The 22,164-nt window shown below is 41.2% G+C and overlaps 3 protein-coding genes across 4 annotated transcripts; all 3 read left to right on the top strand.

Annotated features, from left to right (window-relative positions):
* Window positions 1–96: 96 nt before the first annotated feature.
* On the top strand, window positions 97–3,839 carry LOC135487732 (allene oxide synthase-lipoxygenase protein-like). The gene is made up of 6 exons (XM_064771800.1): window positions 97–138; window positions 691–1,315; window positions 1,636–2,078; window positions 2,333–2,521; window positions 2,853–3,316; window positions 3,556–3,839. Exons 2-6 carry the CDS (start codon window positions 728–730, stop codon window positions 3,837–3,839), a joined length of 1,968 nt encoding a protein of 655 aa, XP_064627870.1. The 5' UTR covers window positions 97–138; window positions 691–727.
* A 239-nt stretch (window positions 3,840–4,078) lies between these two features.
* Window positions 4,079–6,542, top strand: LOC135488426 (allene oxide synthase-lipoxygenase protein-like). Its single transcript, XM_064773033.1, has 3 exons — window positions 4,079–4,473; window positions 4,672–5,682; window positions 5,936–6,542. The coding sequence occupies exons 1-3, from the start codon at window positions 4,090–4,092 to the stop codon at window positions 6,110–6,112; spliced, it is 1,572 nt and encodes a 523-aa protein (XP_064629103.1). The 5' UTR covers window positions 4,079–4,089; the 3' UTR covers window positions 6,113–6,542.
* Window positions 6,543–7,476: 934 nt separating this feature from the next.
* On the top strand, window positions 7,477–21,759 carry LOC135487757 (type II inositol 1,4,5-trisphosphate 5-phosphatase-like). Of its 2 annotated transcripts, XM_064771826.1 has the most exons (23): window positions 7,477–7,558; window positions 8,242–8,307; window positions 8,682–8,761; window positions 10,748–10,848; window positions 11,149–11,172; window positions 12,900–13,010; window positions 13,111–13,269; window positions 13,681–13,737; window positions 14,276–14,438; window positions 14,582–14,725; window positions 14,915–15,131; window positions 15,270–15,386; window positions 15,641–15,819; window positions 16,307–16,528; window positions 16,774–16,909; window positions 17,396–17,506; window positions 17,825–17,990; window positions 18,365–18,489; window positions 18,731–18,841; window positions 19,005–19,203; window positions 19,401–19,528; window positions 19,794–19,905; window positions 20,165–21,759. In XM_064771826.1, the coding sequence occupies exons 2-23, from the start codon at window positions 8,251–8,253 to the stop codon at window positions 20,335–20,337; spliced, it is 2,892 nt and encodes a 963-aa protein (XP_064627896.1). In that variant the 5' UTR covers window positions 7,477–7,558; window positions 8,242–8,250; the 3' UTR covers window positions 20,338–21,759. The 2 variants fall into 2 exon arrangements, with proteins under 2 accessions (XP_064627896.1, XP_064627898.1); XM_064771828.1 differs by lacking the exon at window positions 13,681–13,737.
* The last annotated feature ends 405 nt before the right edge of the window (window positions 21,760–22,164 follow it).

The following is a 22,164-nucleotide window of genomic DNA, read 5'->3' as shown; positions in this document are numbered from 1 at the left end:
CAGCATTATGGAGATGTGTTCGGTTGGCATTGTATGTTATGCAATCTGCATCTACTTGACCACAGAGCTTCACCTAGTTGAAGCTAGTAGTCTAACCAAGAACAGAGGAAGAGCGTCCTTCTGCAGCTGGGGCTAAATGTAAGTGATTTCCCATCATCTTTGTCCTTGTTTCTCTTGGCCCAAAGTTTTCTCGGACACTATTAGTGTTCAGCTTGACTTTGAGTCTCCATCAACCAGAGGCTTGTTACTTTGATCTTATGTCTGATAACAAACCCAGCCCAGTTGCTGATCTGCAACCCCATGGGAGTAAACCTGGTCATTTTGAAGTGAACCCTGAGTTTGGGAGATTCACAATTCAGGATAAGATGGCCACTGAGAATGACCAAACAGTTTTGCAAAGTGATGATAACATTGACTACTTAGGACTGGGTACTGACCCCATCATTGAGTAAGAACAACAACATTTTCTATTTAATATCCTATCAAGGCATGGTATTAACCCTTAGAAGGCCTCTGGTAGATCTAGCTATGACACCTCAGTTTATTTTCGAGATGAACCTCAAACCTATTGCTGACATGTATCTCCAGAAATGCTGTATCCCCAACTATGAAGGTCCATTTGCAACATTAGCGCTCGCATGTCTCTTTGTATGGACGGAAATTAAAAAATTTTTTCATCTTATGTTTAAGTTTGAGGACTGAAAGCCCTGAAAAACCTATTGAAGAGATGGCCTCAACTGTACAGGAAACCCCAAAAGAGGCCGAAGCAGAATCCACCTTCGATAACTTCACTGATTGGATTGGTGACCGCGTCGATGACATGAAAGAAGCCGTATCAGACGCTGCCGAGAATATCAAGGAGAGCTATGAAAGCGCCAAAGAGAATGTTTCAGATGCCGCTGGTGATGCCAAGGAGGCAATATCTGACAAAGTTGATGACGCAAAGGAAGCATTATCAGACGCAGCAGAAAGTGTTAGGGACGGATTTGATGATGTCAAAGAAAAGGTGTCGGATGCCGCTGGTGATGCCAAGGAGGCAATATCTGACAAAGTTGATGACGCCAAGGAAGCATTATCGGACGCTGCTGATAATTTGAAGGAGGGTTTTGACAATGTCAAAGAAAAGTTTTCCGAATCTGTTGAGAAAGATGATGACGATGACAAGAAAGCAGCAGGAGACGCGGATGAAACCGCGTCTGAAGGCGGTGACAATGTTACTGGGACGTTGTCGGACTGGAAGAATCATGCTGAAGAATTCTTCGCTGACCTCTTTGGCAGTGACGAATTGGAGGAGAAAAAGGAGACTCAATTTGAGGTAGGCGTGTCATAATCGTAACTGTCCCAAAATCAACTACATGCATTACTTTGTAATTATCTTCAATGAAATCAATTTACATGTACATACTTCTTACTTTGTCGTTGCTAGCTCTTCGTAAGGCCAAATTTTTGGGGGGAGGATCGGCAGTAGCATGTACACGAACTGCCAAACCCGAAAAAATTAAGGGCGTGGCGCTTCCCAATTGTCCAAACATGTCAACGCAACGAGGTTCGGTCAGGATGCATAGGTAATACCGGTAGGGCCGTGCGTAATCTTTTTCGGCCTTGTCTTATCTGGCATATTCCTTTCATTTTTAGCAACCAGATACATCAGCACCATCGGTGGCAGCTGGCTTCTTCAACAGACTGAACCAAGCCCTGAACAAGACCGAATCCCTCTTTGTGCTGCGGGCCCAAGCAGCTGCAAAGGCGCCAGAAGATGGTGACATGCACCGCACTGGAGGTTTTGGTTTCGCTGAGATCCTTGACTGCCCTGACCTTCCCAAAAACAACTTCTTCCGCAAAGGTCGGATGTTCAGGGTCAACGTTTGCCACGGGAATCTTCTGGAGACTGATGATGCTTCCGCTGACATCAGGATGGCTTTTCTTAAACTTCAAGACCCCGATGATAATGAAACGCTTGATTTGGTGATGCAGACGGGAAATCAGAACATGTTTTACAACTTGGAGACGTATGGACAGTTTGTTGAGGCCGTTGGTGAAGGTCGACTGAAAGCATGGGCCATGAGTTCACCAGCCAAGTGAGTAACTTTAATTACTGATATTCTGCAGACGGGGCGAGTAGTTAAATCAATCTTAGAATGGCCAGGGTCTATCCGGGGTTCTAGTTACATGTAGGCACTGATGGTAATTTAGGGTATCCCTATAGTGACCCTGTATTGTATGGCTATAACTGACGGCCGGGAACGAGAACGAGCAAGAAGTCCAAAGAAAGCATCTGGACTTGACTGTTTCGTGGATATTACAACTTCTCAAATTTCCTTTCTTGTAACAGTTTCTCCAGTTTGGTTTCGGCTTTGAGGCGCTGCCCAGAAAGTTACGGCAAGTTGACCTACTACTGTCACGCTACGTATAAGATGATGTCAGAGGAAAATGAGGTCAGCTTGATCAGATTTAGATACGTTCCAGAGAAAGAGGATGGAGAAACATCAAGGCTGACGAAAAAGGACCAAAGTGAACCATGGTATGTTCATGAAATTTGGCAGACTGAACCGAATGATAAACGCAAAAAATAAAACTAAGTATCATGTTATATCGATGTCTCAATTACTGCAATCTGCTTTGTGATGAAATGCAACCTGGTGAAATGTACTTGGTGGTTTCAGACTATATCGATAGCCATTTTTCATGTGCGACACCAAGAGGTAAATTAACATGTCCTCATGACACACTAGCGTTTTCTTCAGTTGTGGTACGTCTGATCTATTTCATTATCATAATACTGAAATACATGTGTAGATCCTTCACCTAAGTTATGTTTCTGACTGTACATCCTTTTCATTTCCACCTTACAGGAAAACCTGGCGAGCACCAGGAAACGTCAAGAATGTTAACTATCTCCGGAAAAAATTCAAGTATGACGTCATGAGGGATGAAGTAAGGTACAACCTCCAGGTCCAAGTCAGTACTTCCCTAGACACAGAAATGGAGGATCTCTACAACACTGCGATCGAATGGGACCTTCCCTGGCTGAACATCGGATATGTAGTCATCACTACACCCCTCACTCACCTGGCCGCATCCCAGGTAGACTACGACGTCAAAAACCTGCCGGAGAGTGTTTGGCTTCCTAGCCCGATTTCCATTGTTGACTTCAAGTCCTATCCATCTGCTCTGAGCCAATTCTGCGAAGCTTCTAATAAATACAATGCTAAACATCCACCAAAGGCTGACGAACCTGTTGTTTATGTGATTGTGGTCAAGATGGCCGATGTTGACGGTGCTGGAAGCGATGCCGATGTTTTCATCACTCTCTACGGTAAGCGAGGTCTGCTTAAAAAGCACAACTTTCTGTAGACGTTGCCAAGTGCGCCATTTTAAAGTCCACATCCGTTCTCTTAGGTAAACGGTCCTGTCAGATGTCACATTTAATTATCGAAAGGCCTTTTTCAACTTTTTAAAAGTGTTTAAGAGACCACAGGCCCGGGATGTAGAATGACCGAGCACAAGCGAATTCAGTACTATAGTTATGTCTTAAGTATATGTGTTTCAATTCAGGGCAATCTGGCAAAACGACGCCGAAGAAACTCGGACGAACCTTCACCAACGAGTTTGAGAGAGGGACTCTCGACACCTACCACTTTTCAGCAGAGAACGTCGGAGCTCCACTGGCAATCCAAATCAACCTAAAAAGGAAGTGGTACAATGTCACGGCATCGCTGGCCAACATGAAGTTGGACTTTGTTCAGGTGCTCAACACTGCTCAGCAGTCTTCGTCGTATTTCCCGTACTTCAACTGGATCACTGAGGAGGCTATTATTCCTGATTGCTCAGGTAAGTGAAGTTCGGAAACTTTCCTCAAATATCGGTTAAAAAATCAAGCGGTGGGGGTTGAGTGAAAGACTCCATAGTGAATTTCAGAGTAGTCTCACGAGGTACGGATTCCTCCAGTATCATCGTTTTCGCTGACCTCACCTCTCCATTTTACTTTCAGTTGCAATCAGCCAAGCCAAGCAGACCCCATTCCTTAGCCAGCTACGCAAATACGAAATAAGTGAACGGCGCGAGGATATGGGTTGGCTATTGCATTCAATGGTCCACGGAGGAGTAGTCTGCAAAGGGCCTTCTGACGTGCCAGAGATATTGAAGCAGGATGAAGCGACACTCCTTGAAGGGCTGAGCTCACGCACTGCCAAGCTGCTGGCCAGTAAACCTTTCAGTCGCTTCCGAAGCTTCGAGTCCCTGGGGGACTATCTGACCTTTGCCCAGGATTGCAACCCTGCGATGGCTGATGCATACAAGAACCAGTTTGATAAATTTTTCATGGATGCAGACTTTGGTCGCCAGCTCTTGGTGGGAGCTGACCCAACGATCATTGAGAGGATCACCGAATGTCTCCCGGACAACTTCCCTGTCACTGATGAGTTGGTGGCCAAGTCACTTCTAAGGGGATTGTCCATAGAGGAAGAAATACTGGTACGAATTGAGCATTAGGCATCTCTCTGAATCTAAATCGTCGAATTGATATTCCCCTTAAATACTAAGAATTTATTTCGAACACCACGTAGACAGGAGTTTTGTCTGTGTCTTTATGTTTTCGCCTTTTACCTAGGTTTGCCAATTAGCTGTTATTCTACACATTTTGATTATCTATGGCATTATCATTCTTTCCAGAGAGGAAACCTATACCTTGTGAACTACCCTAACTTCACTGGCATTCCTCGATACTGCAAGAAAGGTACCAAGCGCTACCTGGCCTCGCCCATGGCACTCCTCTATCTTAATGAAGAAGATGACTTAGTGCCCATCGCAATCAAACTCAGCCAAGAAAAATGCGACAGCATACCGATATTCACACCACAGGACAGCACAGAGGACTGGCTATTCGCGAAGATGTGGGTGAAGAATGCTGCAACACAGCACCAGCAGATCTACACCATGCTCACCAAGACGGTCTTTACGCTAGAGGCAATCGCTGTTGCCGTGGAACGCAACTTGTACGCCCTTCACCCGCTGTACAAATTACTCAAGCCAAGTCTGAAAGATGCCGTCTCGATCAGCGTTACTGAACGTGACAACCTGTTTGGTGAAGACGGTTTGGCAGATCGTACGATGTCTCTTGGATCAGCAGGTGCCGCAGCGTACATGAAGAAGTGCTTCAAGACCTTCAATATGTGGAGCCTGGTTCCAGGTTTCGACCTCAGGGAAAGAAAGATGTTGGAGAAATTCCCGAACTACCACTGGCGTCATGACTCATTGGCGACCTTCGGGCTCATCCACAAATGGGTAACCTCGTTCTTGGGGCGGTTCTATGCGACGGACGGAGCAGTCCGAGCTGACGTAGAGCTCCAGAACATGGTGAAAGACTTGCATGTGAATGGGCTGCCAGTGTGGAACAGGGGTGAAGGGCATGGGGTCCCTGCCACGTTCAACGTATTTGGACAACTTGCACAGTTTGCAACAATGGTCATCTACAACTGTTCTTTTGGCTATGCTGCCTTGAACTACCCGAGAGCCGAATTTGACGTGTTCATTCCGAACAGTCCTTCCGCGATGATGGTTCATCCACCCATCGCCAAGGGGAGAGTGACGATGGAGACTATCATCAAGGCTCTTCCGAAAAACAGTGTGGCAGTTGATAGGGTGTCATATGTGTTGTCCCACACGCAGAAGAACATCAAACAGGCAAGTAACACTAATTGGTTGCTATTCCAGGTTCCTGAAAGCTAAAAACGGAATAGATGATTTCTTACACAATAAGGCCTGACATTGGCTACACAATTGGCGTTCTCAGTATTGGGTCTTGCATGAACACGGTGGCATGAAACATTAACCCCAACCACAGCAGTTACTTCTCCATAGGTTCCTTAGATGGCTTAGATCCCTGGCCCACAAGTGTTATGTGTACAATATACGGTAATGCTTCTCTCATTTGCAGCCCAGAATGAAGGATTATGAGAACCCATTCTTCACTGGAAAAAGCAACAAGGACGCGATCGAAAACTTCCAGCGCCGTATGTTAGACCTCGAGGACTTCCTCGATAAACAGAACGAGAATAGAAACTCGTATAGCTGCTTGATCCCAGGCAAAGTGCCAGTTAACATTACCATGTAAGCAGGAATGGTGCCTTAAGGAATACGGACATCAGCAGTCGAGCAAGGATCCCAAAGATAGCTAGCTCGTTAAGGCGACAACACGCCGATCGGAGATCCTTGTCTGACTGGCCTTGAGCGAATTCATTTAAGCATCATACTCGCCAATTGCCGTTTGTACGATGCAGGGGGAATCAAAGAACACGTCGATGACACACATTTACGCTCATGAAGTTCATCGTTCGCAGCTCTTCCTAAAGGGTGCGAGACAACATACCACTTCGGAGGTGGGCGCCAACACACAACAGATTATTAGTTTTGATTCACTTTGATTTAGCGTGGATTTGGTGATGGGGAAATATGAATATGGTTGTTATGGCAAAACTCGTAACGCTTTTTATAATGCGTTTTCTAATGCGAATAAGGAGTATTGGAGTATATGTTGAAACTTATGTACATGTATTTATATATTTACACAATTAAAAATCTTCATAATCGAGTTCAATTTTCAATTTGAATATAGGGAGACACATAATCGCCATATTGGGCGTAAATGTCGCCATTAGGGAGGTTTCTCAAGCCCTACGAACATACAAAACGCCACCTTAAGGCTATGGGAGCTCGCTCTCATTGGTCCGCTTTGAGATGGATTATCAGGTGTGGATCTGCTCGTGCTACCCTTGGCTCTGGGTGTAACAGCATTTTATATCTGGCCAGGTCTCGCTGTGACAGTATCGGCAATCTCATCAGGTCTGGTTGTGACAGCATATGCTGTATCATCAGGTCTGGTTGTGCCAGCATCTCCAGTCTATCAGATCTGGTTGTGACAGCATATGCTGTATGTCTCCCTGTAGAGACCATGTCACAACCAATCTGATGGCAGTAGCTGTCACAATATCCCAGGTCTGAATAGTAGTTACAATATACAACGTGTAGGGTTGTGACTGTCTTCGGAGAGAGTGTACTAAGTACTAAACAATACATTAGTCGATCAATTTGACACATAGAAGTACATGTATATATCGAGAGGCGGAGTATATTTAAAACCACTGTTTACGTCATAGGAGGATACATGTGTACTTCTAACCCCTACACACTCACTACAGGCTAGTCCTACCATCAACATCGAGGTAAGATTATAAAGCTGATGTTGTCCGCAAGTGGAATACCAGTATTATCTTATCCAGGAAGACAAGAGACCTGATTTGCCTTGAGTTAGGACAGAATTTTGGGGGGCGAAGGATCGAGGCTATAATTCGTATTTCCCACGTTATGAACTAATGATGACGTCATCTGTTATTTCCAGTAGATCTCCGACATCCCTCGAAGTGTACATCCAGGATTTAACAAATCGCGTACATGTACTATCGACGGCTGGATTGCCCAGCTCTGGTCACTTCCAAAATGGCCGATATTTATTTCGCGGAACTTATTTTCCTCTAAAACTCACAAAAATTGGTGTTCAAAGGTCGAGTTATGTCTTTTCTTTCTCCAGAATACGTGTCCATGCTCCTTTTAATCGTTATTCATCCATTAAAGATGATTTTTGCACTTTTTGACGCCTGTTTTTCTCCCAGAAATGCTTAAAACATCTCTATATACACGCGCATACATTAGCCAGGCCTACATACATTACATGTAGTGTTACTGTTAGCCTACAATGCAATACATACATAGATACATCTACATGTAGTAGTCCAAATCGAAACAGCTAGGAAAAGCATTAGCAGTACTATGTGATACCCTAAGCTGACCTGTCAGATGTCATCATGATATTCACAGAGGAGCTAGGCCGACTCCCTCAGTACTGTAGTGTAGCTAGTGCAGGGCTGCCTACAGATACAATACATATGATCATATGTGACCCACCACAGCAAAATGAGTCGCATGTCGCTTCGAGCTTGACAGGTTGAGACGGACTGGTTGTTCATTTCACTATTGCCTGCCTGTTGTGAAGTCTGAGTGTATCAATTTCTTCTATTTTGTCCTGGTGTCATTTTAGGCTCATCTTCTGTGAGACATGCGACCCATTTTGCCGTGGTGGCCATACCCTTACACATTTGCCCTTGTGCAAGGTGTGCAGTGCGTTGTGTGAACTGGGATGGAAATGGCATGTTTCTTATCGTTTTGATTTCATTCTTTCACTCTCAGGTATTCAAGATGGATATTACACCAGTGATTCAGAAGAAGCTAAAGGACAAGGAAAAATGCGTGGCTGTATCCTTTTTGATACCTGATTAATTATATAACGCTAAGCTGACAATGAAACCTTAATCATTGTTGTGGCAGAACATACAGAACACCAGTTGAAAAATTACTATGCAGCAATGTTTCACTTGTTTGTTGTGCCTTGATAAAATTGGGAAATATAATCAAGTAGGCCTATGAATGATGATCAGATAATGTGGATGGCAATCTCAGTTTGTTAGAGTACAGCATCTTGTCTCCAGATAAGTTCTTATTATGATTATAAAGTTCATTGCTTGTTCCTGTCCTATCATATTCTGTATTCTCCTCAAATTGTTTTGTTGTGATTTACTCGGTACCTCATATAGTCGATATCCTTCTAGTTTCCTTGACCTTTACTCCAGTCGATTGAGGCTGGCCTTGTCGAAGGATGGGTGAAGACAAGCCGTGTATTGGCTCTTGTTGGCAAAGAGGGAGAATATGGGTAAGAAATACTTTCAAGGCTTTTAATTTGTAGCGCTTTACATGACATGGTGTAAGGCCATTTTATATTGGATTATCTGGTATGCTAAACTTGATGAATTGTACCATTGAGTCTTGGATGAAAAAAAGTCAAATAACCTTTATTGCATACACAAGCAACACCTCGTAGGTCAAATACACTGCTATCATCCATGGCCACTGTAGATTTGTTAAGAAGGACATTGAATGATGTCTTCATGCATCTGATGTTTGTTCAAACCAGAAGGCATCCACTGTCATTCACATTATAAAACCATCTGTAGATCAATATAAAGATACTTATTGACATGATTGACATCGTGTGTTACTGTTATTGATTCTGGAGATGTCAATACTGGCCAGAACCTTAGTTTGTTTACCTGCAGAGACAGAGGACTGTGTCCCAGTAAGCCGATCCAAAGTTTTTGACTGACTGGAGTACTGATTTAGTGTTACTTTTTGAAAATGATAGTGAATAAGGGAGACATTTGTGTCATGGTTGTCCATGGACAACAGGCTGACAGTATTTTCTTGTAGCAGTGGTTTAGCAAGCTTGTGATGACTACTGATATTTCTAAAAGCAGACATGGTATTTGTACAGACATGGTATTTGTAGGCTTTTTACTTTCCTTTTGATTCAAGTGAGTCGGTTATTTTCAATTCTATTGATCGCTTTTTTGATTAATTGTGCTTTTGACAGGAGACTAAGGTAAAGTGTCTATCTTTCTTTCCTTCTCGTTTATTTGTTTTTGTCAAGTTCAGTACAAGTTTTTTTGTCAAGTTAAGTCCGATTCGTTTTTTTGTTGTCTGAAGTTGGTCTACGTGTACTACAAAGGCCTGGGCCATGAGCCTACCCATTCCATCATGTTGTAGGCCTACTAATAGAAGAAAGACCAACCAGACGTATTATACCCCATAGATATACTACTATACAAGGAAGAAGATGTGTTGTATCTGGTCTTGTTCCATTATACCATGTACCTACCATACTAGTAGTAGGCCTAGCATAAAATTTATGGTATTCAGGATGCCACGCAAATCCTTTTAGACTTGTGTTAGTACATGTGGTACAACATGCAGTAGGCTATATACTTCAAGTATGCCAAAGTGAACAATGTTAAAAAAGTACAAAAATGTTTGCCCACAGGCAGATGTTCTGGACGTTTTTAATGCAATTCTAGAATGAATCAATATTGAGAAATTTGTTAGTATTACTAAAATAATGGTAAATGTGATAACTTTTAAAATGTGATCTTTAGAGTGCAACTGGAGTCGCATGAGATTGTCGCAATCTAGCCGGTTGTCATATGCTCAGTTCTGTCAGTAATCCAAAGCCTGTTATTGACATCATTGATTTGCATCTCATGTGACGTTCTAGATATTATCAAATGTTCGGACAAGTATGGGGCAATCAATACATTGAATGTAATGAAAACCGCTCGAACTGCATGTATACATGTAAAAAAACATTTTCATGATATAATATAACTTGAAATTGTATCCTAAATTTGGCCAACATGTTTTGGAGTATAGAACCCTGATCTGAGGTTTTAGAATACATGCTCATATCTTACAGAGAAGTCTGCTAAACATTTTGTACTTGAAGCGATGGACATATTTACATGCATCTAATGCAATGTTTAATGATATTGAGATTATTCGAAAATCATCATTGGATTCATTTCTTTTGTCAGACATTGTGTCAGCTGTATGGGACTTATTGTTCTGACTGACGTCTTATTGGAATCAGCTGTTGATGAATTCAGTAAAAAAAAAGTGAACCAAGAGTGGGGGGGGGGAATTATCCAGATATGAAGAACCAAGAACATTTAGTTGCTTTCAATTCCTCTGACCTTAGGAATGTAAGAGCTTGATGTCAGGAAAAAGGGGAAAAGAGGAACCTATTTTGAAGTGAATCATCAATATTTCACCACCCTACTTGATTTGTATATTCTTCTTTCCATTCTAGTCTACTGGTGTTCAAGACGACCCGCTCCCCGTGTGTTAGCCCCACTGATCTCAGCATTGAGCAGGCCTTGCCAATCAACTTGGAATTCAAGTGTGCCGTTGGTAAGTCTATTTCTCAGCTTGGTCGATTGATAGTAGAATCCTACTTTCACTATTATACCTGACTATATAGTCGAGGTAATAAGTTCTCTGCTATCAGAAATATTGTAATTGCAGAAACTGAATTTCCTGATTTGCAGTGAAAAAGCTCCAAGGTTGTCTGTTGTCTAATTTAGTGGCAGTCATCCTTGGCTGTGTTATTTATTGCCGACAGTGGTCATGTAAACATCGACTTGTGGCTTTGATTGAACACCATATGTAAACAGTGCACTATTTGATATCCCTATCTTCTTTTATATGCAGATACCTCGGCACCAAGGACAATTGGTGAGTAACCAGTATTTCATTGAAAACGAACTACGCAGACTGATTCGATCAGATCACTTGGGTTGGGTTGGGATCGTGATTTTCAAAGGACCTGAAAACTGAAACCTTTGTTGATGACATATTGGTACTTTAAACATGGTAAACTGAACAAAAAGGGGCTAGGCCTAAGTAATGCAATAGATTTTACTGTATCTGCTGGAGGTCCGATATCTTATATTCTAGCGTTCATGAGCAGTCCATTGTTATCACTCAGACAGTCTGTCGTCATTTTATATTCATCTATCATTGTCAGATGGTAAAGAGATGTGGACAATGAACACATTGGCAACAATGATTCATGTAAGGTCTGTGTAGAACCTCTATAAGCTGACCTCTAGGGTTACACCTCTATTCAGGATGCCAGTATTTTTTACATGTATTGTATTGGTATGATGAGTTCCATCCCAGTGTTAACTCTTTCCTGTTGGAATGTGTTTGCTTCAGGACACAAGTTAAGTTTGTACTGTTGGATCGTTCAGTATTCAAGCGCATTCATGGGTTACATTTAAAACCTTCCTGAGAAAATGAAGATTAAAAATGCATGATCTAGTTATGGAAGCAATTGCAAAAACTTTGCTTCCAGCATTCACAGCCTCTTTGTGAATAGTTCTTACTCATTCCCATTTCGAGCTGCTGCTGTACCCATATGGGCGACAACACCTTTTATGAAACTGTCCGACCAAACTTCCCTAAAACAGTTTGACCTAATCGTAACAATGCTATGTTCTGGTTACCGGCAATAATAAATAAACCTATGCATTTATCATACCAGACATTTGTCAATTAACATCTGCTGGCGAATAGGAAGTCCAGCTGTTTCTACATGTTCTAGGATTCATGAGCTCATCACTTGAATATCTCGTTCTAGTTAGTAATTGATAATAAATGGGTGTTATAGATAAACACCCAATGACTTCAAGTGAATCATATTTCATTTCATCCCTCAGTACAGTACTTTTTCGTCTCTTGAGAAGAGAATGCAATACCTTTTCGTCTCTCTTGAAAAGAGAATACCATTTCTTCTCTCTTGAGAAGAGCATACAATACCATTTCGTCTCAGTGTCATTTTGTCTCTCTTGAGAAAGGAATACAGTACCATTTCATCTCTTCTGAGAAGAAAATACTGTGCTATTTCGTCTCCTTATTTCGTCTCCTTGGAGTAGAGGCAACAAAACATTTTCGTCTCTCTTCAAAAGTAGAAGAGAAGACACTGTTAGCATTATGTCTTCCGTGGAAACTAACATCTATATCCACCATGTTTTAACCAACTTGTTGGACCGGATCAGTCAGGTTTTTGTAGGTAAATTTCTCGATTTATATTTCGTTTCGACTTGCATCCTTGGACTTGGAGGTGATCTGGCTCGAAATATTTTCAATCCATCAAAAATCAAATCCGTGCAGAGACGTGTACAAAGGGTCTGCAAGGCGATTTCTTTAGATCTTTTAAGGCATGATTTATATCGATTCACACTGGATTCGTTACAAAAAAGGTGCGAAACTGGTATTTATTTAACATTGTTGAATAGGCTTGTTCAGGGCCTACTGTATAGGCCTTGGCCTAATTGGGAATTTTGGATTTAAAATCTAGATCGCTATTAAAATAGAATGGTATCATGAACAGGAAGCTGCATGATTATTATTGTCTTGATCTATATTCTAATTAGTAACAAAATAAATTACATTTTCAGGATCTGATGTGCCTGTGAAAATCACTGGCAAGAGAGCACAGCTGATATTTGAGGTCCCCTACGGAACAAGGTCCAATTCATTTATGACAGAGATGAAGAGAGCAATGGATGGTAAGAGATTCCTTCCTTCCGAGTTTTAATAGATTTTGAGAAACTCTTGTTCAGCTTTTTATACGTTGAATGTTCTACAAATGAATTTATTCCATTTCAGTCGAAGCTCAGACAGCTGGCTTTGGTCTACCCTCAGAATTCACTTGGCTGGACAAGTACAGCCCTGCACCCAGAAACTCAAGTGGTACACTTGATATGTTCGATCCTCTCAAGCAGGCAGGCCCTCAACAACCAAGTCAAAATCTCAACCCAAACTCAGGTATGTTCCTCCTCCATCTTACAATGTGCACTTTTGACTCGTAAGATATTTGCTGCATTTTCCGACACACTGCATGATTGCATGGCGTTTTTGTGGATCACCAGAATGGTATTTGTTATGTTACTAACTGATTTTAGTGTTTCTAGATTGATATTTTTGACCTTTTTTCTGCATGTGAATGCATGCATAATATTTACAATGAAAACTATGCATGTTGTGAATCACACTGAATGCAACCAATAAGATTAGTTTTTGAGAAGTTTTTTCTTGATCGAGTCCTTGTAAATTCAATATCTTTGGGAAAGATCCAACCTCTTTGAACACATCAGATGTGAAAGTACTAACTTGTCCTAAGAATGACTGGCTTGTACTAACAGTATGTTACCTTTCCTTGTTCTGCCCTCCCCACAGATTGGCCTTGGGGTCACATCGTAGATGCAGGCCAAGCAGATGCATGCCCAGTTGTCTGTAAGTATTGCGCTAACCAATCAGGATGACGTGTTACCCAATATAAGCAATTGAGTTTTGTCGAAAATGCAGATGCCTGCATGTGTCCTGCACAGACCTTTTTGCTTCCCTTTCTTCCTAAACACTTTTACAATGTTTTTTAACCCCTTTCTGACCCTTGATTCAGTGGCCAGTGTTTGAACATCAAAAATGTATTTGAAATATTTCATTCATGCCAAACATCTTGAAATCTTGCTGAAGCAGAATCATAATCATGGTCATGTCAGACCGGTATAGGTTCCAAGCTGATGATGTAAGTGTTTTGCCTTGTTGGCCCACACTGTTCATGAGGTACATGTAGTGTAATGTTGTGATATGAATATGATATATATTATTTGAATGACACACATAAAAGGCCATCCATGCTGTTAGAGGTGGCCATATATGTACATGTATATAACAACATCCAGGTGTTGCATTGTTACATCAAATCAAAAAAATAATGCAGCCAATAATGTTATTTTATCTGGTGTTAGTGAAGTCCCATTACACATTCTAGTTGACAGCACTGCTGACGGCAGCAATCCGATGCTGGGATTCGAGGATAACTTCACGGACGGGGTCACCCTGGATGATGCTGACGGCGGGGGGAGAAGGGATCTGAAAATATCCGATAATGATTCTGCATCGTTTACTTCATCAATTACGTCATCTTTGTCAAAGTAAGTTAGCTTTTATCACTGATTTCCCTTTGTTACAGTATGTTTGTTAAAAAATGGCTCCCCTTGTAACATTCCAATATTGTAGGTTACATCAGTATTTGATTGTGCTATTGTTCATTGAGTCCTTCTCTTCGTTTATACAGAAGTTTAGATGACCTCAATGACCTTCCAGTTAGCAAGCAACACTTCGGTGTGGCAACAAAACCAGTCGGATCTGCCAGAGATGTCTATATACAGGTCCACATGAGCAACAGGGACGAGGAGTTCACACATAAAAAACAACTCAAGTACGTATGAAGTAACATGCCTTGATTGTCCTCTGCTTATTTGGGTATTTGAGAGAGGTCAAATTGTGATAAATGTCTCTTCTTTATATATATAAGAAATGAGATGGATGCTACTGTAGCCAAACATGCTCCTAAATATTGTTTTCAGTAAAACTTCACGTCACAGAAATTTTCAATTTCCTCATCTAGGGTTTTCTGTGGGACATGGAATGTCAACGGACAGCCTGCGTCCGTCTCAATCAAACCTTGGTTATCATACGATGAGGAACCACCAGATATATACGCCATCGGATTCCAAGAGTTAGATCTCAGCAAAGAAGCGTTCATCTTCAACGACTCCAATCGGCAAGATGACTGGTTTAAACAAGTGTGCAGTGCGTTGCATCCTGAGGCTAAATATAGAAAGGTGTGTATAGTTTTAGACTTGCGTTGTTTTTCTTTTAATCTAAGCTTTCCACTGAAACCATTGTCGGACAAAACTGTTTTCTGCACTTAAAACAACCATCCGCCTCAAAATGTTAATCAATTGAATGCCCTATTGCAGGTGCGCTTGATCCGTCTGGTTGGTATCATGTTGGTCGTGTTCATCAAAGATGACTTAGTCGCACACATCAATGATATAGATGCGGCATATGTCGGCACTGGAATCATGGGAGTCATGGTAAGTCATGCAGCTGTTATTTTCAAAAATGCCTGTGAAGTCCTTTTTTCTACAAACCCAATCTTTTCCTGTTCGTGATGAGAGGAAGCAAGAAGGGCAGGATTTAAACTTGGTTGGTCTAAAATAAGAAGCTTTCCAATCTTGTCTTCCTCCATGATTTACACTGAAACTTGTCCAAAGCCAAGATTGGGATCCAGGCGGTGGCAAATACGTGTAGGTTGATGATAATTTGAATTGACTGAAATCATTTTCAGGGTAACAAAGGAGGTGTGGCTGTACGATTCAGTATCTACAACTCCACCGTGTGTTTTATATCTTCACATCTTGCCGCCCATGTGGAAGAGTACGAACGAAGAAATCAAGATTTCCGGGACATCAATAGTCGATTGCGTTTTGCCAAGTTTGATCCACCGCTGTCAATTGTTGAACATGAGTAAGTAAAAGTTGGTCGCTTTGAAAACGGGCGATTTATATCACTGGTGCCTTCGATAATATTTGCTGTCTTCCCTGTTGACGTAGAGTAATTGGTTGATAGATGGAAGGAGTGGCCTTGTAGACTTAGACCAGTTCAGTATTGCTGTATTCAACAGTGTTCAGAGTTCATCTTCTCTGCTTTCTCTTTGTTTGTTTTCCTCATCTGGGAAACATTTTATCTGTCTAGTCCCAAGGCATCTTTCTGTCGCTTGCCTCATTGTAATCACAGTGGTGCACTAAATACTATTGACTTTCATCAATGATTGTGTGAATGTGGGTCAATGTATGAGATGTTGAGGAGAGGAGGATATTGCACTCATCGGGTCGAGTGGCTCTTATCTCTCACTCTCTGTGACCCATGAATCACACTTTAAGTTAAAGAGTCCTGCATATCCTGGAAAATGTATGAAACTGTATGATTTTTTTAACATTTCTGCTCTTTTCAGCATGATATTCTGGCTGGGTGATCTGAACTATAGACTTAGTGAACTCGACGCAGAGACAGTGAAAAATTTGTGTAAATCGCAGGACTTTGAGACAATTCTAAAATACGATCAACTGTTCCGGCAAATAAACGCCAAAAAAGTGTTTTTAGGTTACAAGGAAGGAGACATTAAATTCATTCCTACTTATAAATACGACCCTGGAACAGATAAATGGGACACCAGGTAATTTATTGATTACAGATGTGTATTTGCACTTTCCTACACAGTTTAATCTTCATAGAAATATTCATTTATGAAAATTGTTAGAAGCTTCAGAGAATTCACCCTGATGTGCATAAACTCGTGTCATGATTAACATCAAAGTCCAAGTTCCTGCTGTGCTATAAGTCAATATTACTTTCAGTCTTTTCATTTCTGAAGTCACAATTTATGCCACATTTACAATCGCACTTTATTTTCTGTTTCAGTGAGAAATGTCGAGCTCCAGCGTGGTGCGATCGTGTTTTATGGAAAGGAGATGGAATTGACCAGGTTGCCTACAGAAGTCATCACGTGCTTAGAATAAGTGACCACAAGCCTGTCAGTGCTGTATTTAATGTTTATGTAAGTTAATCACCCCATGCGGCCATGTAACAATTCCGAATTCACATACAGTGGACCCTCCCTTAGCGGACACCTCTCTATTAAGGACAACCTCTCTATTAAGGACACTAGATTTGGTCCCAAATTGGTTGTTTCCATTCAATTTAATCTCTCTAATCAGGACACCTCTCTATTGAGGACAGCACTTGTCAGTCCCGAGGGTGTCCTTAATAAAGAGGTTCTACTGTAGTATGTTGCAGTATGGTTGATTTGGCTGTTGTTATCGTACTACTAAGCAGATGTTTTATATCCCATGGTTAGCACTGATTGTGAACACCAGTTAAGCTTGAAATGTTCTTGCACACAAGTAACCCACCTAAAAATTGATGTCATGTTTCTTCTGCACAATGCTCTTGTCTGAGCTCCAGGTCCTATACACATGATTGTTACGTCACAAGTGCGTAGCACTGTTCAAGTTGTAATAAATCTCCATATGTTTACTCGTAGGCCAAGGTGATTGACACTGCAAAGTACAAGCGAGTGTACGAGGATGTGATGAAGAAACTAGATCGGTTAGAAAACGAGTTCCTTCCACAAGTCTCATTGGACCGAGTAGAGGTAAGCAAAATAATTCTGCTTCTGAATGTCTTGGCTATGCAATGTAAGAGACTGATGTTGATAGAATTTGGTGGTAGTTTCTCTGCATGCTGTAGAAGAAGTCGGTAATTTTGTATGCAAAGCCTCAGTGTCATAAACAGCAGCAACATGGTGAAACCAGTGGTACCGACATACTTTTCCAACAGGTTATGGACAGACACGGATGACGGTATGATTGGTACATAATATTTCCATGTACCAAAACGTGATAGTCACCATTTTCTTAATCTTGGTCAATTGTTTCTTCAATATTCGAAAATCTGTTGACTTCCTTTCAAGTTACACTTCAAAGATGTGATGTTTATCGAGCCGCAGTGCCAGCATATAACAATAGCAAACACAGGGCAGGTGCCAGTCCAGTTTGAGTTTATCAACAAGCTGGATGATGACTCTTACTGTAAACCATGGCTTCTCATCAGACCACCCAAGAGGTTCATCATGCCAGGTAAGGCCAGTTTAAACTGGGGAATAAATTTCTAAAGCGCTTTGAGACTGTTAGTGCACAGTATTTTATAAAGTTTGAGGGCCAGTTTAGTCACTTTTACTTGACTCGGCCTAGAGTCTGATATCAACTCCGGTAGACTATACACTTCAACCCCCTGTCCATCCAAGACCTCTGATGAACAGACAATACTAATTATTAACCAGAGCATATTTATACACCTGGGTGGAGCCAAGTTCGACACAGAAACCTGCCGAGAACCACAAGGCAGACTGGGGTTCAACTCAAAGACCTCCAGACTGTGCACTGAGAGTCCGAGCCAATGGACTGCAGCAGCTATTAAATGTTTTAACCTTCTCATCATCTGTCTGCTTCAGGCGAAAGTTGTGAAGTAGAGTTTGAAGTCTACGTGAACAAGGACACTGCTCCGAAGCTGAATGCCGGGGATGATAAAATCGAAGACATTTTAGTCCTCCACTTGGATGGAGGAAAAGACTTTTTCGTATCCTTTCATCAGACTTGAAACCTTTGAATTACTGATTTCTCATGAATTTGAACAGTCTATAAAGTTCAAAACAGCATTCTCTTTACTTACTTTGATAGAGTCAAATCATTTCAAGCATAAAACGTCATGCATAAATACGCTCTGCATTGATCACAGCCTATTGATGTTAAGGTATCACTAGTCTGTGCTGCTATCTCAATCACATCGCGAAGTATTTACTCCTTGACACGATCACCAGGTTTCTGTTTCTGGTAACTTCTTGCCAAGTTGCTTTGGTTCGTCACTTGAGGCCTTGGTTCACATGTATGGAGTGATCAGAGATGTGCCTACAGCCCAACTCATTGACCTTGTGAGTAAAACCTCTTTTCTACATCTTTAAAGGGAGGCTATGTATGGGCTGGAGCCAGGTAACTCCAAGTTGCCATAAGGAATCTCCTCTAACAGTCCCCTAACTGCATATAAGTCAGTTGTGAATTTCTTAAATGACTTAATAACACTTTATCATTTTCCAGTCTCACTACACCCCCACGAGTGAACCTGCGAGTTCAGATCACGATCAACCCCTGGACATTCCCAAGGAGATTTGGCGGCTTGTCGACCATCTCTACAACTATGGCATGTCACAGGAAGACCTCTTCCAGCAACCGGGCCTACACTCTGAGATACAACAGATTAGAGACAGCTTAGACACTGGGGTGCCTGAGGACATCCGTATCCTTGTAAAATACCTAAAAGTTTCACATTGTTTTTCACTTTGTTAAAAGTTGGTGATAACTCTCATAGCTAAATCCCTTCAAGTAGATTTTCCACTCATGCTGTTACATTATATTGCTAGTACCCTGGTAAGGTGATTCCAACATGAAAAAACACTATTGCATCATCTTTGTTGACCTTGACCATTGACCAAGCTGGTGGCATTCATTCTGTATCTGAGAGTCTGCTCATCTTCATCGAAGCTCTACCCGAGCCGGTTATCGTCTATTCTCTGTATCAGAGATGTTTAGATAACTCTCATAGCTTTATTGCATCCAAACAGGTAAGGGAAAATGTTCTTGCCACATTCACTAAACATGTACAGTGTAACTCCGATGCAAGCCCATACATGGGATAGCAGACCAGACCCCCCATATTTGATGCCTTGTGACTCTATCGACATGTCTTTTGAATGTGATTTCTTCTGCTTTGAGCATTTCACAAAGTAACAATTTTTGTTCCCGCAACCAAAAACTATTACATACTTGGCTTTAAATAAATCTATCTCATTTAAAGGGTTATTATCATATTCTTCTGTCATGTTTCAGCTTGTTTCCATGCTTCCAACATGCCATAGAAACACCTTCAACTATATCTGTGCATTCCTAAGGAAATTGTTAGAATTCAACCAATACAACAATCTGGAACCAAAGTTTTTAGGTAAGCTGCAGTCCACTTTCACTCCCAAATGTCATGAGTATATTGAAGAAACGCTAGCCAGGTCAATGAAACCACAGATGGTGCTTGTAATTCATAGTCAGATGTCAATTCAAACACATCCAAATGTCCTCTTAATGTCAACCCAATTTCATATGCCTGAGTCCTTGAAAGTTGATACTGTTTATGAAATTGGTGACGTTAGAACCAATCTTAAATTGTGTACAAGCATTATCTTATAATGTGATTCTTGTATTTTCAGCGTCACTGTTCAGTGCTGTGATGTTGCGAGCGCCACCTACTGACAAACGAGACAATCCTAGTGTTGCAAACAAAAGAGCCACCAATATACAAATCCTCGAGAAAAAGAAGGCAACGTTTCTCTACCATTTCTTGGTCAATGAGGATGCCGTAGTGACACCTTTTGGAACGTGATGGAACCGACTCTGTTGGACACTATACTTACATGTGTGGATTTTAGTGTATATTTCCATATCAGTTATATCTTTTTGGAGCGATTGATTGAGGTGACCCAGCTGATCCTGCCCAGAACCTCCCTGTCAAAACAAAGCAAAGAACTTTTTTCAATTTGTCACAACTAAAAATTTACATGGGATAGAGGCAATTCATTTGTCATAAAGTAAAGACATTTCTCTTAATGAGAGCTTGACAGAAGGAAAACTCTTGGATGTGTGCTAGAAATGTTATGCCAAAATCTGTGTTATTTTTGAAGTAGACTGGTGCTTCAGATGTTGGGTCTGTTAATGCTTTCTGCTACAATTAGTGACACACAATTGTGTGTTGGATGATTGTCCCTGAGAACAATATGCAGCATGGTGAGCTGTGTCATGCATGCTCTTGACAAACAGATGTGGAAGAGGTAATACTTCCTATGGCTGAGTGTTCTTGTCGCTTGTGTAGACAATGGTGTCATATCTAAGATTTGATGGGTTTCTGCAACATTTTTGATCCCAAAAATTGTGGGATTTTCTTATTCTGTGAGTAAGTGTACATTCTGTATCATACTGTAAATCTCTTATATCGCATTCTAGAATTGTATGATAATTTTGTAAAGCATTAACCCTCTATAACATACTCTCACTGTCTGCAATTGTAAACAGCAAAAGAAACATGGTTCACTTAAACAGCAGCTGCATGTGATTTCCCCAGTTTATTGTCCAGAGTTTGAATAAAATTGAAGGCTATATGTGGCCTTTTACTCAAAAGAATGACCTCATTTTGAGCTCTGGCAAGGGCGAATCGATAAAACTATGGACTGATATTTATTACTTGGAACATTCCTATTGACAATGAATTCGTGATAGTCAAATAGCAATGACTAGTAATGAAAATTAGTGTTAGTAAATTATTCCGAGTGGCTTTTGTTGTGTTGATGGGCACATTTAAAAACAAATAATATTTGGGAACTGATCTCAATTTCAGTTATCAGTTAAGTGTCAATTGAGAGGTACTCTCTTCAATTTAAGCCTTCGAGTTCTATATGTTCTAGTCCTTCATGTGCCTTATGTGCTTCGTCCTCTTTCTGCTATGCAATAATCCAACTTGGTGTTATATGTACAGCAAGGAGTCTGAAAAGGCAGGGCGCTGTGCTCTGCCTTTGAATGGAAGTGCATTAGCCACAAGAGACAATTGAGAAAGGCAGTTTGTAGCGTTCTTCTGCTAAAACATTTTAGCTGAAACTACAACTCCATGTCGAAAGTCAGGAATCATTAATATGATGCTTGTAGGATGGCCAGACATCAAAATAATTCTCATGACACTTGCTGGATCATGTAAAATATGCATGTAGGTCGTTGTGATGGTGTACTGCAAATAAATGAGTAACATTGTATGTAATTTATTCTTGCCTTGCTTTATGAGGAGAGAGAGCATCTCCCTATTTTTCATGTTTTTGACGAACAATGCAACCTCCTGAGACTTTACTGAGAGCAGTGTAAGAGGTATATTGTCTTACTTTCACAACCTATGGCTGGTGTATCATGACGAATAATCCTCTGTCCTTCACAACCTGTGACTGTAGTAGAAAAGGGAACCATTCAATGCCTTTCACAACCTGTGGTCTGATGGAGCAGGAGGTATAAACCCCAGTTCTTTTATCACAAACGATGGTATGGGCCTCTGTCTTCCACTGCTAGCAGCTAGTGTAGAATGGGGAAGAGTCCCCTGTCTTTCACTGCAAATGTGTCACTTCTCTCTCACAACAGGTCCTCGTCCAACTGTCCTGTATGAACAGCACTAATG

Source organism: Lineus longissimus, chromosome 5 (genome assembly GCF_910592395.1).
Source record: "Lineus longissimus chromosome 5, tnLinLong1.2, whole genome shotgun sequence".
NCBI lineage: Eukaryota > Metazoa > Nemertea > Pilidiophora > Heteronemertea > Lineidae > Lineus > Lineus longissimus.
This window is presented reverse-complemented; position numbering and strand designations above follow the sequence as displayed.

Coding starts and splice junctions, on each gene's coding strand:
- LOC135488426 (XM_064773033.1), top strand. CDS start 4,090: ATGGTCCACGGAGGAGTAGTCTGCAAAGGGCCTTCTGACGTGCCAGAG. Junction 4,474..4,671: donor CCATAGAGGAAGAAATACTG/GTACGAATTGAG, acceptor CATTCTTTCCAG/AGAGGAAACCTATACCTTGT. Junction 5,683..5,935: donor CGCAGAAGAACATCAAACAG/GCAAGTAACACT, acceptor TCTCATTTGCAG/CCCAGAATGAAGGATTATGA.
- LOC135487757 (XM_064771826.1), top strand. CDS start 8,251: ATGGATATTACACCAGTGATTCAGAAGAAGCTAAAGGACAAGGAAAAA. Junction 8,762..10,747: donor GGCAAAGAGGGAGAATATGG/GTAAGAAATACT, acceptor TTTCCATTCTAG/TCTACTGGTGTTCAAGACGA. Junction 18,842..19,004: donor CAGCCCAACTCATTGACCTT/GTGAGTAAAACC, acceptor ATCATTTTCCAG/TCTCACTACACCCCCACGAG.
- LOC135487732 (XM_064771800.1), top strand. CDS start 728: ATGGCCTCAACTGTACAGGAAACCCCAAAAGAGGCCGAAGCAGAATCC. Junction 1,316..1,635: donor AAAAGGAGACTCAATTTGAG/GTAGGCGTGTCA, acceptor TTTCATTTTTAG/CAACCAGATACATCAGCACC. Junction 2,079..2,332: donor GCCATGAGTTCACCAGCCAA/GTGAGTAACTTT, acceptor TTCTTGTAACAG/TTTCTCCAGTTTGGTTTCGG.